Raw genomic sequence first — 16325 nt, forward strand, 5'->3', positions numbered from 1 at the left:
GAAAAGAAGGCCTTTTTTTCAATGGTGATTCCCCCCTTTGTCCACCAGCAGGACAGGGTGTGCTCAGTGTGGCGGAGGCCTGGGACAGTTGCCGCTTAAACAGCCTGTCTCTCCGTCAGTCTGTCTGCGTGAGTGTCAAGAGACATCTGGTTCTCTAGCTGTGGGAACACGGTGGCATTATTTTTCTAGGCACTTCACTTAGCACTTACATAACACAGCAGTTCAGGTATGTGTGTGCTCTTAAAGGAGATGTTGCTTTTTTGTCTGACTGCGTGGATATTTTTAATAATTGGCCTGTGTATTATAAAGATATGATTTGAGAAAGCCTTTTTACCATGTTTACAGGATGTATTTACAATCACTGAAAAACTAGACTATCCAGATATGTTTCTATAGCCCAGAAAGATAAAGGTATGATTCTATCATGAGTGGGAATCAGATAATGCGTCCCTCTCCCTGTATGCAGTTGTCCTTCCCCCTAAAATATGTTGTATATATTGTATATGACATGCAAGTCTGATCAGGTAGGCAGGCATTGTAGGGGGAGTTGAGAGAGAGAGTAGACTTCAGATTATTTTACCCCTGGTGTGTCTGAGTTTGTGTGCAGGGAGTTCAAAGTCCTGCTGAACATCAGAGGGCTGATGCTGAGTGAGGCTGACTAGCTGCAGCCTGTGGTCTGGGAAGGGTTACTGAATTATTACTGATGGTTTCAGGGGTAACTGTCCGACCACAGGACTGGGGAATATTAATCATTTATTTGATTGTCCGCATGTGCTGATTAATCAATTTGAGTAGGATCTGCAGGATTAACTACCCTATTATTACCCTGTAAGAACAGATAAGAGATAAGACTTTAAAATATCATATTCCATTTATCATTTATTTTTAGGTCCCTGCTGATGAGGGTGAAATAAAAACTGAGGTGAGATTAGGCAGAACAGCAACATGGGGAAAGTGTTGGGGGAGGAGGATAAGAGAAAGAGGAATGAGGAGAGAAAAAGTTTCTTAACGGCAGATTTTACTATTTCAGAAGATGGGTGAAACATACAGCTTTGTATTTCTTCAAACATGGCACAGAAAATCAAGTTGTGCAGCTGGGAGTGAGAGAGCGGAGAAAAAAAGGGGGGGGCGGGGAGACAAGAGGAACAGGAAGTTGATGGGAAAGTGATAGCTGTCTCCACCTGGAGTATAGCCTGAGCTGTGTGTAAAGAGGGAAGACAAAGCAAGGGAAAGGAGGGAGCTGCTGCAGTTGACTCCTACCCTGTTCTCTGGTTTAGGTAAGTTTGGCTCTCATACCGAGTATAGCTAGCTCAACTGATCCAACAATGGCACTATTCTTGTTTACCCCACTCACTATCTATTCAGTCTATAAATTCTCAATCTGCCAACTGTTTAATGTGTTATGTCATGTGGTAATGCCTTTGATTCCAACATGCCTCCGTTTGTAAATACAAGAGGCACTCAAAAGGCTGTGGTTTCTTTACAAGCATGGCGCCCCCGGCGCTTTGGTCGGGAATGCACTGAGAGGGAGAAGGATTGAAAGAGTAAGGCAGGGAGTGAGAGGTGGTTAGAAACTGTATACACTTCCCGTTGCTCTTCTGCCAACCCCTCTCCCCTCTGCCTCTGGTTGCGCAGGCAGGCAGTGAGTGAGAAATGTGAGAGGGAGGAGTATATTCTCTCTCCTGGCTGAACACAGCACTGTAATTATGCACTTTTCAGCAGGTTTTACCTTTAACACTTTCCTCCCGGGGTTGAGATTAGTGCTCACCATGCTTGATTTACTGCACAATTACTGAACAAGAGCTCTATCTAATCAATAAACAGGAAGGAGAAAAGTGGTACGCTTTGAAGTATAGTTTGAGATTTTTTGCACGATTGAGCAGTGTATATGGTGTAGCCAGTAAGGGCAGCTTGGCTTCGATGCCAGCCTGTGAAATATCTATTATATCAGGCACGCCTCTTTGCTTTACCAGTTCTCTAAGCCTCTTTACAGTGCTCAACTACTGGAGTGGAAAATGACATCTTTTTTTTTCTGACCAGTGCTTAACACAGAGGTCAGCAACAAATTGTCTAATAAGGACATTCCTTCAAAACATTAGATTAAAATCACAAGTTGTCCTATAAAATTGGGGCTTAATGTGATCTTATAACTTATGGGCACAAGTTACATGAGAAGGGATACAAAGCGCTCTTGTGTGGTAACTTGCTATGCCCTGTATTAGATGTCCCCAAATGAGGCAGCCAACACAATGACCTCCATGATGACACTTGCTAATGGCATGAGCAGTTATTTTAGGAACCTCCAGCGACCGGCCATCACAAGTCTTTCTGGGGCTTTGTAAAGCTTTTTGCCAGCATGACCAAAGCAATAGGCCTCTTCCAATTAGTGTGGTCAGTGTTTGATTTTTAGTGATGACAACTATATTTCAGCTGCAATTATGTTGCACTGGGAATGATGAGGGTTTAGGTTATTGATCCTCAATTGATCACCCTGATCAATGAGCACTTTTGTTTCTTTTTTATGAAAAGTGGAGTTATGTTTTTTTCTTTGGCTAATGAGCAGGCCCAACAAAATGCCCCTGTAAAGAAATCTGTGTTACCAGGGCCCATATGTATTAGTGATAGAGATGGTTATGCTCATGGGGAAAGGAGGGCACTGCTGAGTGCACCATTTTTCAACACAAGTGCGCTACCTCCCTGTGGGCATAGGTCGAAAGGCTACCATGGGTCGTATGAAAAAAAAAAATCAAAATTGGGTCCTGATGAGGGGGGGGGACAACATCTGTGTCTTTTTTGCATTTTAAGTATAGATTTCTAACTCAAAAAGACAAAGGCTTAACATTACTCTTTCTATAGAATGAACGGTAAGGTTGATAGGATGTGTGTAGTGAATGTTTATTGTACAAAGATACTAACACCTTAAATAGTGCAAATTGTGGAAGCAATGGTATATTTCATACCACTTAAAACATTTAGCTTTTTATCTCTAGTTTATACTCTTATGGACTACACCGACAGCACAATGTCAGGTTTTCACTCATTAAAGTTGCAGCTCTTTAGTTGCCCAGTACAGAAGAGTTGACAGTTGAAGCTGGTGGGTGTTTGGTGTATGAATTGCTTGAAGAACCCTCAATAGCAGTTTCACTCCAACAAGGTACTTCATGCTCCATGCAAATAAGCCCACATATAGACCCACTCTATATTTTCACCTCCACTCAACCCCACTCATTAATTTTCATTTTAAGAAGAGGACCTCTCAAAGGCCATGTCGCTCCTTTTGTCATTGCAATGCTGCTAATAAAGATAGCTGTGTAAGACTGGGTTAAATATTGACACTGGCTGAGCACATCATCACTGTTCTTAATTAGCTGGTGTCTCTAGCGAGCTCATGCGAGGGAAGTGCATGAACAACTAAACATTTCCCATCACGAGATCTCAAACACCCTCTCCCCAAAACACATTTCTATGAATTTTACATAAAAAAGGATACAAGATAAGTCATAAAACATACAGTGTTACAGCTATCACAGCCTTATTGCGTAGCCTGAAGCAGCAACCAATTATGTGGTAATGAAATATTTACACTACCAAACTGAGAACGCCAGGGGTGAAAGCTAGATAATACAAGCCTGAGGAGACTGTATTCTGTGTCTCCTCTCTGCCGTTACGTCAGCAAAAAGGTGGAACGGGAGATCAGCTAATGACAATAGGCTTAGAAGCAAGAGCGTGGGCAGACCTGCAGTTCAGTAAGCATGGCTTCTGGTCACCCTTACTGCTATCGGCACATTTAAGGGCTTTTTTCTGGGTCACAGTAACCAACGAAGAGGGAAGGAGACACATAATCGTAACATTGACTCCATGTCAGACACGTTAGGTTTTACCTCCAGAGTATGCGAGTCCTTTTGACTTCTGATGGCTACTCCCTCACAATGATATGGCAATGAATCTGCATTCACGGCAGAGTGTGATGTTTGTTCTCGAGGACTAATTGTGTTTGGGTAATGTTCCTGCTCTGAATTTAATTTTCACTGACTGCATTAATCATTACAAGTGGTGTCTGCCTGTATCTTAATCCAACACACCCCTATCCCCTGACTCACCATCTCCCTAACTCTTACAGAGCTCATTCCCCATTGCCCTCTCCAAACTGTTTTTCATCTTTCGTCTCCGTCTAACAAGCTTTTTGCTGCCCACATTCAGAGCTGCTCTGCAAGGCCGTGCTGCCATTGTCTAGCTGGCAAGTGACAAATGGGAGTCAGTGAGGTGTTGGAGACTCTTGACAACTGTGTGGGTGCAGGGCTGCCTCTGCCTTTACCCTACTAACACAACAGTGACCTACGGTACAGCCGAGTTCAGATCTAGGTAGTCAGTCATCTTGTTCTTATCTAGTATGCATACACACACTTCCATTAACAGCCCCTATATACAGTAGGTCTGTTCAGACAACCATCAAGATGCCTTTCATACATTCCTGAGATTTTCCTGTAAATCACATGGAAGTCACAGATGTGCAAGATGATTATGTTTGTTTCATAGCTGTAGGTGTCCATAAGCTAACATTTCATCAGGTGTTGCTTTGGTTTACATTATAAACATTATCCCTGGCAGGAAGCATATTTGACAAAGCTGTGTACTTAAACACACAATCCATAGTGCAAAGCACATGAGTACACAACTTGTGTCACACTACAGTAGTAGCTAGTACTGGTAGTACTTCAGAATTCAAACTTGTTTGTTAGCCCAATTTCATAGCCAGAGGACAGGGAGTGGTTTTTAGTGTAATATTAGTGGCCTCTAGATGCAGTCATCTTTGCCTGCTTGTGATGACTACCCATATACGGGGGTTGGGTATTGAGAAGTTCAGTTGTGTTTTTTTCCTGTAGCCTTTACATTTTTAGAGATACAGATATTCCTGCTAGTCCTGTCCTGTCAAAAGACTTGTTACAACACAAAAACCTGTTCCCTTCCTCTGTGATGACATCAGTTATTATTTGCAATAACGGTTAATAAAACACTGATGCAATGTTAGTATTCTAAGTCAAAATCTGAACATCTCAACATGGTCTGTGCCTAGTGTTTTGTGTAAAAGAAAATCAAAAAGCGTTCTTCTCCAGCCCCATACAAGTAATTGTTGTCACCGCTGTCCAAAATGGAGGGTTGCGATGTTGACACAGTACTGTGGGTAATGGAGAGAAGGGCCAGGGCAAGTCCTGATTTGCCCCATTCAGCTTCCAGATGGTACCTTGCCAGTACACATGTCATCAAGTGGCTGTAACAGTTGTTTGGGTACCCCCATGGCTCCACCCTGCTCTCGCCTCCTGCAGGCAGACTTATTGTACTGCAATTTTGGCAAGCTCCTCCCAGCATGGCTTTCATAAAAGCACCAGGAGGTTAAGCTGTTAATTAGCTACTGAAAGAGGAGGGCAACAGCTTGCTGTTAATTTGCTTTACTCTTTTTTTTTCTTATTTGGGGATTGACATCATTTCCTGCCTGTTTTGGAGTCAGTGCCGTGTGTCACAAAAGCAGGGCCTAACTCATTACGAAGGGGGGAAATGTGTTTATCTGGCTACGATTAGAAGTGCACATTATGTATGTATAGCCATGCTTATCCAAATGTTCTTAATGAGAGAGACCCTGGACGCCAGTGTGGGGCTCCTGTGGGCATAGGCCCAGGCTCGTTATCACCACACAGGGCATTGATCTCTCTACCGCCCGCTTGCTTATCCTCCTCCTCCTACCCTTTCAAAGACAGTGACTCGCACATGAATTATGTGGACACATTGATCAGCTGATTGAGAGCTATTGTTTAGAGCCCTGGGTCATTATTGAAGGAGGGATTACCCAACTCTTGTTTTGTGCGTGCTTATGGGAGAGTGTATTACTCAGCTCCTTGTCACAGCACATACTCCCCTTGGCTCACCTTAGATTTGTAACTGCTACACAAATTTGCACACACATACACACTTAAACACACACATACAGAGCACATACAACAGCCTACACGATCAACATGGCCCAAATGACTGCCTGCATTGATTGCCTTCCCTCTGCAATTATGTTCCCATTGTTTACCTCCTAGCATCTTACTCATTCAAACGGAATTCAATAATTATTGCTTTATTTAATGTTAAAGTAAGTAAGAGTGGTGGGTGTGGAGCACCAGTAGCTGTATTGTCTTTAAGTGTCTCTGTGACCCCTCCCAGGCTACTTTGTTTCATAGGCCCATGTTAAGTCATCCTCTCCAAGGACACCTACAGCGATCCATCTTTACCTCGCTGCCCTCTCCTACAACGCAGAGGTCCGTTTTGTTTCTCTCTTCCCTCCCAGAGACAAATATGCAGCCTGTTTTTATTCACCGGTAGTGATGGATCATTTCTACAGCAAGGCAGTAGAGGAAGCAACTTTGCACACTCAGAGACAGAGGGACAGGATGTGGTGGAGAGGTGGCAGGGATTTAGGAGGAGTAATGGAGAAGAAAGGACAAGGGTGGAGATGAGGTACAGGAAGCAGTAGGTAGGCAGATTGGACTTGGAATACGGAGTCCTCTCAGCCACAACCTAACTTTCAGGCATGTTGCAGCTTGCAGTGGCTAATTCAAAGCAGCCACCGCACTTGGCACCCAGTGGGGCCTCTGTGGTTGGAGCTGTTGTTCGTGCTGCTAGCAGACCTGGAATCACAGGCCAAACTGCAGACACTCACTGACTCCAGTCACTCTGCTTTGCTTTGCTAAATAACCCGCTTACGTTCCAGGGGAATCCCAGAGTGCAGATTTATGAGAATCAAGTCCCCAACAAATCTCTGCACATGTACAAATACACTGCTGCTGGGAAGAAAATGGTCATTCGATTGAAATATTTTCATTCTCTAGAACCTAATCCCAAACTTAATCCTCATCATTAAAATAATCTGTCTCTGAATTTAACCTAATCCTTATTTATAACCTTTACAATTTGGCAGCAATTGGGCAACTACCTTTTCAGATATTCTATTCTTTTTGATGCAATTTAGATACAATGGGATGGTAAAAAAATACTGTATTGTACAGTGCAGTGCATACATACTATGGCCAGTTGTCACACAGTGAGGCGTGAGTGTGTTTTTCAGCCCAAAAGGCACATTATATTATCCCCTTTCAGATTGAAATACAATTACCTCATTGGTAGTAATTGCTGCCATGACATCACTATGTTTGAATAACAAAGGTCCTGCTTGACTTATTCTAACACGTCTTAAGTCTGGAACTTGTTTGTACATTTTTTCGCAGCTGATAGAGAACACCTGACTTCTGCCTCTGTGATTTCAGAGGATATAATCTTCTCTGAAAGACTGGTCTGCTCTATTGCAGTGCATTGCATGGCTTCAGGTGTGAATTGTAGTTTTATAACCTGTGTAAGCTTCCCATTGCGTACGTGTGTGTGTGTGTGTGTGTGTGTGTGTGCGCACACATACACACACAGAGAGACACCAGCTTTTAGTGCAGAGAATCAGGGAGACAACTACAAAGCAATATCCAGGCAGATACTCACTGGCTCTCTCACAGAGGGAATTTAGCAGCTCTCTTAGAATTGATAGCTATTTAGCTCACAGATAGTCATCTGTTTTAATGCATTAATTTTGTATTAACAGCACTGCCAAATTTAATGGTGGAAATTAGGGTATGATCATAATGGTATTTGGCTGTGTGTGTGATAGTGTATGAGTATGCGTGCATGTTTGTGTGTGTACATTTCTGATGTTCTTTTTGTCTATACTTTTGTATGTGTTTGTTGCATGAACATGCTGTTTTATATAGCTCCATTGGGAGCCATTCTTTGGAATTACTGGCTCTCTGTCTCCCTTCCACCCTTCCAGTAATACCCACCTCCATCTTGTGTTAGTTGGACTCTCTCAGCAACCACACTGTTTTGTGTTAAAGGTGCACTTTTACTTTGCATTTAAGTGGATGGAAATGTAGATGTATGCAGTGCTCTGGGTGGGTGGTGAAACTGATACAGGCACGTATTGCCCACTCAGAGGGCAAGGTGCACTGTAGAGTTGTGAGAGAGAGGATGGGGTGGTGCCCACACCGCCCCTGTCCCTCTTTACCTGAAAAAGCAACGAGCACTGCTTCAGCCTCCACAGAAAGAGACAAGGTGATCTATTGGAAGCGAGAGGCTTGATAAACCGTGATAACATTTTTAAACTTTGAAAACCACTACAGTATAAAACAAAGCTTTGAACAGGACCTCAGGGAAAAATCAAATTGAATATGTTTTAACACATTAAAATGTAATTTAGAACATCGCTTAACATCTATAAAACAACAAAGATAGTTAAGTATCATTTCGGGTCATCTAACCAACCTCAGTCTTTACAGTAGTGGGCTGCCAAGGACACTGACAACTCACAAATTAAAGAAAACAAAATCAGTTGATATAATAAGCAAAGTAAGTACATTTTGACAGGAATTTTGTCTCTTTTCTCTCTTTAAAACACTACAACGTTTTAATACATCATTCATGTGTCTTTGTAATCTTATCTGTAAGATCAGGCCACACATACAGTACATTCACAGGCACACAAGCATGTCTCCCATACCCAATTGTTGTCACACACTTGCTCAGCTGAATCTCCTATATGGCTGCCGTAAATTCCCAGACAGTTCAGCGGTATTGAGTCCATGCCTCTGATCCAGCCAGCTTCCCCCTATTATGCTCCACAGCTCCCCCTCTGTTGGGGCCTCGATAGGGTGCTTAGAAACCCCAGAGCCAGGCAGACCAACTCCTTCCAGCCCAACATGACTTTTTCATTAAGCCGCCAAATTCCTGCACTCCAGTTGGAGGTGATTTATCAACTAGGGGCTTCACTGCAGGTTCATAGGAAACAGACATAGGCCCTGTCTCATGCATTATTATGTTTCACATTCAAAGTGTGTACATATGCATGTGCGTGTGAGCTAGACTGCGACTGTACTGTGTCCATACTCTGTTTGCGCTCTGTCTTCCTAGGGAATCCAATGAGAATCCATGTTTGAGAAAGTTTGTGTGTCTGATGATCAGAAGGTTGTTGTTCTCATGAGCATACTCGGCTCTCTCTGGCACTGTGGTGTCATTTTGGCTCAGTTCTCACTGGAATACTGAATGAGCCAGGGGCCACCTCACTGATCACTCTTCATTGGTTTGATCTCTTACCTCGTTCACTGACTCTGAAATGCCCCCAACTGCCTTGGGTCATGGCCAGTGCAGAGATGGTGAAAGTGGTGGTTTACAGGTGTAACCGTTTGACACAGTAGACAAAGCTACAAGCGGTGGGGCAAGTCAGTTTTGGCCCTGTTGAGGCCATCTTCCTGGCCAGTCAGGTTTATAGTGAATTATGGCCGATTCTGGGGCAGGCGGTCTCAGGTTTACTCCTATATAAACCCTGGGCTTTTTATGGGAAACTATAAAACTCCCAGGATTTTTTTTTCTACCTCTTGAGACTAGCTTTGAAGTTTCAGTCAGGTGCTGTCATTTTTTAAACTTGTCTTCTTGTAGATTTTTGGAGCCTTGAGTCATTTGCGGCAAGAACTCTCTTTTTTTAATTCAAGACATCTGCTATGACTAAAAGCAGTTAGCATGATGGATTTGGTGTTATCTATAACTGAATCTGTCTCTCAGGTTTCTCTACCTTAGTTCTGATGCAATATTTGTGCACAGAGGAAAAGGAGGAGAAGGAGGAGGGCTCCCACAATATCCAGCAACACCTATTCATGACATCATGGATGGCTTAAAACGAGGAGAGAAAGAAGGGCACACAGAGACACAGAGCCTTTTACAATCACCTAATAACTCTATTACACCGAGCTGTGGGGCTCACAAAAAGGAGGTGCGAAAAAAACTCCTATTCCTTTTCCTGGAAGCGGTGTCTTAATGCACATTTTAGGTGTAGAAGAGAGAAATATGAAACTAAACAGAATGAAATACAATAGCTCAGAAAACCCCATAGCAATATTACAATATTGCCAGAAAATTAAACATTAGGAGAAAGGGACAAGAGCATTTTAGGGAGGTATAATATTGTTATGATTGTTTTTCACCAGCCTGTCAACACCTGATTTAGATGTAATGTGGTTAAATGTCTAATGTTTCCAATGCCAGCCAGCCAGCCATGCAGTACAGAACAGAACAGACAGTTCAGTTTCTTCTTCATAAATCATAGTTTTCTCAAACTTTATCTGAGTATGTGGATGATTTATAAGGTAAATGATCACAGGGAGGTTTTTGCTCTTTTAATGCAATAATTGGTAATAAAACCTGACTATAAATACTGAGTAAACCCAACTTTAATCACAATTAAAAGCTGTCACCACTGTTAATGATGGGAGTAATTAGGTTATTCTCAATGCAGGTAAATATTGATTAGTGAATTTTACCTGTTTAAAAATTGCATGTGTTAATGCCTGGAGCACTAATTCACTTTTCCAATTGTGTTTCAGTCTTTTTAAGGCCTTAATTAAACAATTGTGGACAACATATTACAATATGCTGTTCACTTCTAAAGAAATGTGCCTCACAGAGGACATGAAGGCCACAAAAAGAGTAACAACAGGAAAACTTTTGGTGACTGACATTGATTGCAGCCACAGAAATCCACAGCAAGACTCCAGAGTTTGATATAGGAGCAGCACATGACAGGCATGACACAAGTGGCCATACCGAGTCTGGGGCTTTTATTGTAAACATGTAGAAACAGTCAGTGTGATGCTTTAGGATAATGGTCAATAACCCTGTTGCTCACACCATGCCCAGCCATATTGTCTTGGCCTTGCATCATTGATTGAGCTGTGCAGGAGGTAATTAGACTGGGGCTCTGTGGTGTGACAAGAGGTTGTGGTGGTATGGTGTCACTACGGGGTGTTAGGCATGTTGTGACACTGCAGAGAGCGGGCTGAAGACTGGACTAGGTCTGCTGTTGAGTCGTGGAGGAAGTGCTGGGGTTGACAGGTCAATACTGATGCTGATTTCCTGTCCTCTGAAGGTTGTCCTCCTGTTGCGGAATGTTCCAGTTTCTTTCAGAATGCACTCAGTCCCCCTCCTGCCTCTCCACCAACTGAGTTTGCCTTGCTTTCTCTATGAGAGAGCGAGGATTTAACTCACCATGATCAATATTTAGTATCCCATGCGTGAAACAGGCAGATGTTTGGAGTTTCCTTTTCAGAGACGGGAGGCTTCTGTTGAGTGAAGGGGATCAATGCTCCCTTCTGTCTGTGAGGCTGCAGACCCACGGCTTCTGAAGGGTGGCTGATGCGATTCCTGCCCACCCTTGGGCTCCTGAGATTTGCGTGCCTCCCAGGCCTCTCCTGTCCTGTTAGCCCACTGATACAGACACTCACGCAGACAAAGTGCGCAGTCCAAACAGTTGTCCTGAAGTGGAAGAGGTCTGGATGTTAAACAACAGGGCTGTGATTGGGAATTGATTTGTTCATTTGCCAACTGTGTGAGTGAAAGTGAGTCGGTGGTGCCTAGCCAGCTATCTGCCATCTACAATAACCTCTTTCTCTCTTTTTCCCTCTCTCTTTCTCTCTCTCCATCCCCTCCCACAGCACCTGCAGCAGCACGAAAACGCGGTGGAGGGTGATGCCTGCTACTACCATTGTGTGCTGTGTAACTACTCGACCAAGGCCAAGCTCAACCTGATCCAGCATGTGCGCTCCATGAAGCACCAGCGCAGTGAGAGCCTCAGGAAGCTTCAGCGCTTGCAGAAAGGTCTGCCAGAGGAGGAGGAGGACCTCAGCTCCATCTTCACCATTCGCAAATGCCCCTCTTCAGACACAGGTCAGAACTCGCCCCTGTGGCCCTCTTTTAGCGTCTCCTTATGTGTGTGTGTGTCTTTGCTTTTTGCTGATGATCTCTACCTATGCCGCTCTGTCTGCTTTGCACACATTAACATACATCCATTCGCTCCATTGAGTCACTTTATATGCTTGAGTTTTCGAAATTGGTCATTTTTCTTTCCTCTTTTACATTTACTTCCCCATATAATCAGCATTAACGTTAATGGTTAACATCTGTTTTAATACAGCAAAAAACATATTTTTTGAGTAGTGTTTTATGTTCTTCTTCTTACTTTTTGCTGTTTTGGTTCAAAAAAGATGATAGAGGCGGTTCAGCCATAACTGAAATACACAAGACATAAAACTCAACTATACATTACTATTTTTGGACTCAAAGTAATTTTTACATTGACAGAGCAAAATAAAACTCTCAAAAACATAGAGGAGAGAGGACATCATTCAAAGGAAAAATGTATTTAATTCTAACAATATTTTTTTTACCACAAAAATGTTACTTTATTTTTCAGATGTATTTTGATAATTTTAGGTGTTTTACACACATATCATTTACACAAAATATTGCTGCAAAGCCTGCCTTCCCCAGTCAATGCAGAGGTCCCTGTTAATGAGAACTATGGAGCTGTCCTCTTCAGCCATTAAAGACATATTGAGACAGAGCATTAAGGCCAGAGAAGGAGGAGTCGAACAACAGCAGCAGCTGCAACAACAACAAGAACACCAAAAAACAGACGCAGCTACAACAACAGTAGCATGACTAAAACAAAGTGCCCAGACTGCTCATTTATTATGGACTGATTAGGAAGAGTGAGCTGTGGTCAATTAACACTCTTTCTTAGCAGAGATTTGGTTTTCTAATCACTTTAACTCCTGTGCCCTGACAAAGGGGCTCTATTGTGTATCCCTCCAAGAGGGAACCATTACTGCCCTCGCACACATACTTGCTGTCTGTGTTATGTAGGGAGAAAAAAAAAGGCCAGCCTGTGAAGACGCTTTGTTCCAAGGAGGCAGGGATAATGAAGCCAGCGGCCGGGAAATTGCGCAAAAGGCAGTCACAGATCTGAAGCAAATCATTAGAGAACATATTTAGCAGAGCAATTAGGGACAATTAAGCTTTCTGCTCGCTGCACTCCAAATATGTTAATGACTACAGTACAGTGGACAAGCGAACATGCAAAGGCAAGAAGAAGGGCCATTTAGGTTAAAAGGGTTGGGGGGTTGGGAATTTACTTTTTTTGGTTCAGACAGGAGGAGTTGTGCTGTTTGAAAATACATGTTTCTTTCTCTCTTTTTCTCAGCAGATGTGTTTATCCATCTCTTTTTTCTGGTTTAAACTTTGATGTGCTAGATGCCCATTTTTGCACCAGGGAGAGGGGATGCAAGCCTTAGGTTAAGTAATGGGCCTGTGTAGTGAGGCTGTATGTGTCAGTGCACATGCACACACATGCAGACAGACATAACTCCCCTGCAGAGCTTCATCAAATTACTATAAAGCTCATTTATTCCAACAGAGCACTATATCTAACAAAATATAAAATTAGAATAGAACTGAACTTTAACTTAGAGTTCATGTTTTAATAGTGTGATTGTGTGTTTTAATGATGGCATGTGACTATTGGGATTGCTGTTATTGCCTTTCCCTTGCAATTTGCAGAGCTGCTGCATCTCATATAATTATATGCCTTATGACATGGATAAAGAAAATTCATTGTTCTTTTACACCAAGCTGCAGACAGGTGATCATTGTTAAAACAAATACAGTAAATATGACCATAATTATTTATTAGAAAAAAAATTAAGTGTTTAAAAAAAAATTGACTAGGCATCTTGATCAAATTATCCCAATAACAATCATACCTCTTCGACTATAATCATTAACTCGACTAAAATTGCTGACTCTAAAACCTCACTTCTGCAGTGCCATTTCACACCCCAAATGCCTTGTTCCAGTATCATAAACTGCCTCAGTCCACTTCATAGCCCCACCCCTGCACTAGGGCTGAACCATTCCCTCCTAGTGTAATATTTAATTTCCTCTCCGCTAGCTCTTCTGTGGCACATGGTTCTTTTTTGTGGTTGAGGCATAGTTGCTAAAGTGGTGGAACGTTCCCTGGCTTGTTAAAACAAAGTTGCCCCTGGATTTCTGGGTCACCTAGACAGTAATTCCCTCGCCTGCTGCTGTGCTGTGATCCTGTGAGTGGTTCTCTGCTTGTGTTAGGTGCTGGGCTTGTAGCCTGCCTGGGATTTTTTCCCAACACATATGCTGCCTGCCCCCCACCCCCACTTCCTCCCAAAAAAAGCTCACAACTATCATTAAAGACAACATTATACAGAGAGGTGGTAGAAATGGTAGCATGACATAATTCTTACTGTCAAGCTACTTTAAAAAAAATCTCCTTCACTTCTCTATTTTACACAATAATGTCTTTGAGCAATGTGAAGTCAACCGATACTTTTCTATGACAGGTATGAAATTAGGCTAGTTCACATGTGATCTGGTGTGTTTTATATTTTATCTTATGAGGATGCAGCAAAAACAGACTAGAGGGATTTGACGCTACATATCTTCTGTGGGCTGGATGTCTGAGGAGGAGAGCAAGGACAGCAGAAATTAAGTTTCTTTCCAATTAGACTAACGCAGGAATAAAAGGCTGGCATTGTTTTAACTCTTGCTCATACTGAAAATGTGCTGCTTAGGCATGTTGCTGTGTGGCTCCGCCTCCATTTGTCTTCTTTAACCCTTTATCTATGGGGGGGAAACAAAGGAGGCCTCAGAGGGACCCCAGCCCCACACAGCTGGCCTGTGTGCAGAGATCACTGACTAAAGCCCAGCACTGACTTGAACCAATGAACTCTCTGCACTGTTTTAAGGATATCCGTTCATTACCGGATATATATAAAAAAATACATAAGGAAAGGCAGGGGGAAATGTTGAAATTCCCCCTAGGTGTTCATTTGTGAGGACAGTCGGCTTAATGGCACGAGGACAAGATTTATTTTAGGTTTAGAGGTTGTAGACAAAAGTTAAAACCTAGTGTCATGTTGATGTCAGGTGTAGGGGTTAATGGTGAGTGCTGACAACTGTCAACAGAAAGGATCATGATGCATGGTTGCATGGGTATGTGTGTGAGAGAGCACAGAGATATGGAGAATAAGAGGAAACAATGGGGAAGGGACATGAAGGAAGTGGGGGGAAACGAGTTTAGGGAACTTGTGTGTGAGAGCTAGTGTGACACTTGAGCATATGATGACCCTATTTCATATGAGCGATGTTCACCAGGGCATATAGCTCAATGACACATTGAGGTTTCTCATTTCTTAACATTTAATCGACTTAAGTTATTTTTTGAACATAGAACAGAATGAGATCATGCTTTTAAAAAGGGCAAAGCTAAATTGCACTGAAGGGTGGATGCCCTCTTGCAAGACATATTTGCTTTGTTGTGTGTGTATGTGTGTGTGTGTGTGTGTGTGTGTGTGTGTATGTGCATATGAGAAATAGAGAGAAAAAGAGAGAAATTCAGAAGGGAACATTTCATAAGGGTTTGTAAAATATTTGTATTTTTCAGTGGCGGCATACGTGTGGGTATTTATATGTATGTGTATGGAGGAAGCAAAGATGGAGGCTGACAGTGTGGATTAGCTCCTGCTGTAAATCTGCCTCAGTCACAGATGGCAGGCCCTTGATCGCTGGGCTGTGACGGCTTGGCTCTCAACGCAGGAGGAAATCCCTGTCTGTGAGCCTAGGAGGCTGGGAAGAAGAAGGCTGGGGCTGGGGCCGCCTGGGCAGCCACCAGTCATTGTCTTTCGTCTGTGTAGACATAGAGGCCTGGGTATTGAAGGGAGAAGACTGGTTTGGGGTGAGGTGGGAGGGGTGGGGGGCGGTGGGGGTGGGGGGGGGTTATCTTACTTTGACTCTGCAGTTGTTTCATCCACCACACCGCCAAGAGCTTGTAAGTGGAACTTAAGCCTCCAGTTTAGATCAGCGTTACTTTTAATGACCAGTTTGAGAAAGTGGGCAGGGGAGCTGTGTGCATTATTAAATGGAAATGAGACGAAAGGATGCATACAAATTACTGCATAATAGTGGTATCCAAAATGAGATCCATTGCTTGTTTTGCTAAAAGGGGTGCGCTTTCAGGGTCACACACCTAATAGCAAGGCCTGTCCTGACAACAGAGGCATTTCTCTTCCCTCCCCACATGCCTCCCTCTCCCTCTGTGCCTCATGCATAATTCTTGAGATACTCATGCAGAATGGGTTGTGACATGGAAAAATACACTAATTAAGCAAATGCAGAAAAGTCACTCATAGTTTAGAGTTTACTCAACACCTTGAAGCTCACATGTTTTCAATGATGGCAGACAGGATGTGTCAACATCCAGTTTGTTAAAATGGTTTTACCAAATGTACAATACACTATATTGAACCATGCCTTCAACCTTTTGTCTCATTCTCTGCTTTTAACCACTGTCATGTGGCATATTAACAGGGTCTGACTCTCCCCTGCTATCA

At 42.8% G+C, this 16325-nt stretch overlaps 1 protein-coding gene across 3 annotated transcripts in view; it reads left to right on the top strand.

The window, feature by feature from the left end:
* The window catches only part of zfhx3b (zinc finger homeobox 3b), a 344746-nt gene that overhangs the window by 271202 nt on the left and 57219 nt on the right, over positions 1–16325 (top strand). For all 3 annotated transcript variants that reach the window (XM_042396488.1, XM_042397285.1, XM_042398099.1), the window contains one exon: positions 11562–11793. In XM_042396488.1, the coding sequence (XP_042252422.1) occupies positions 11562–11793 (232 nt within the window). The remainder of the gene's footprint in view (positions 1–11561; positions 11794–16325) is intronic.

This window comes from Thunnus maccoyii, chromosome 1 (genome assembly GCF_910596095.1).
Source record: "Thunnus maccoyii chromosome 1, fThuMac1.1, whole genome shotgun sequence".
NCBI classification, from domain to species: Eukaryota; Metazoa; Chordata; class Actinopteri; order Scombriformes; family Scombridae; genus Thunnus; species Thunnus maccoyii.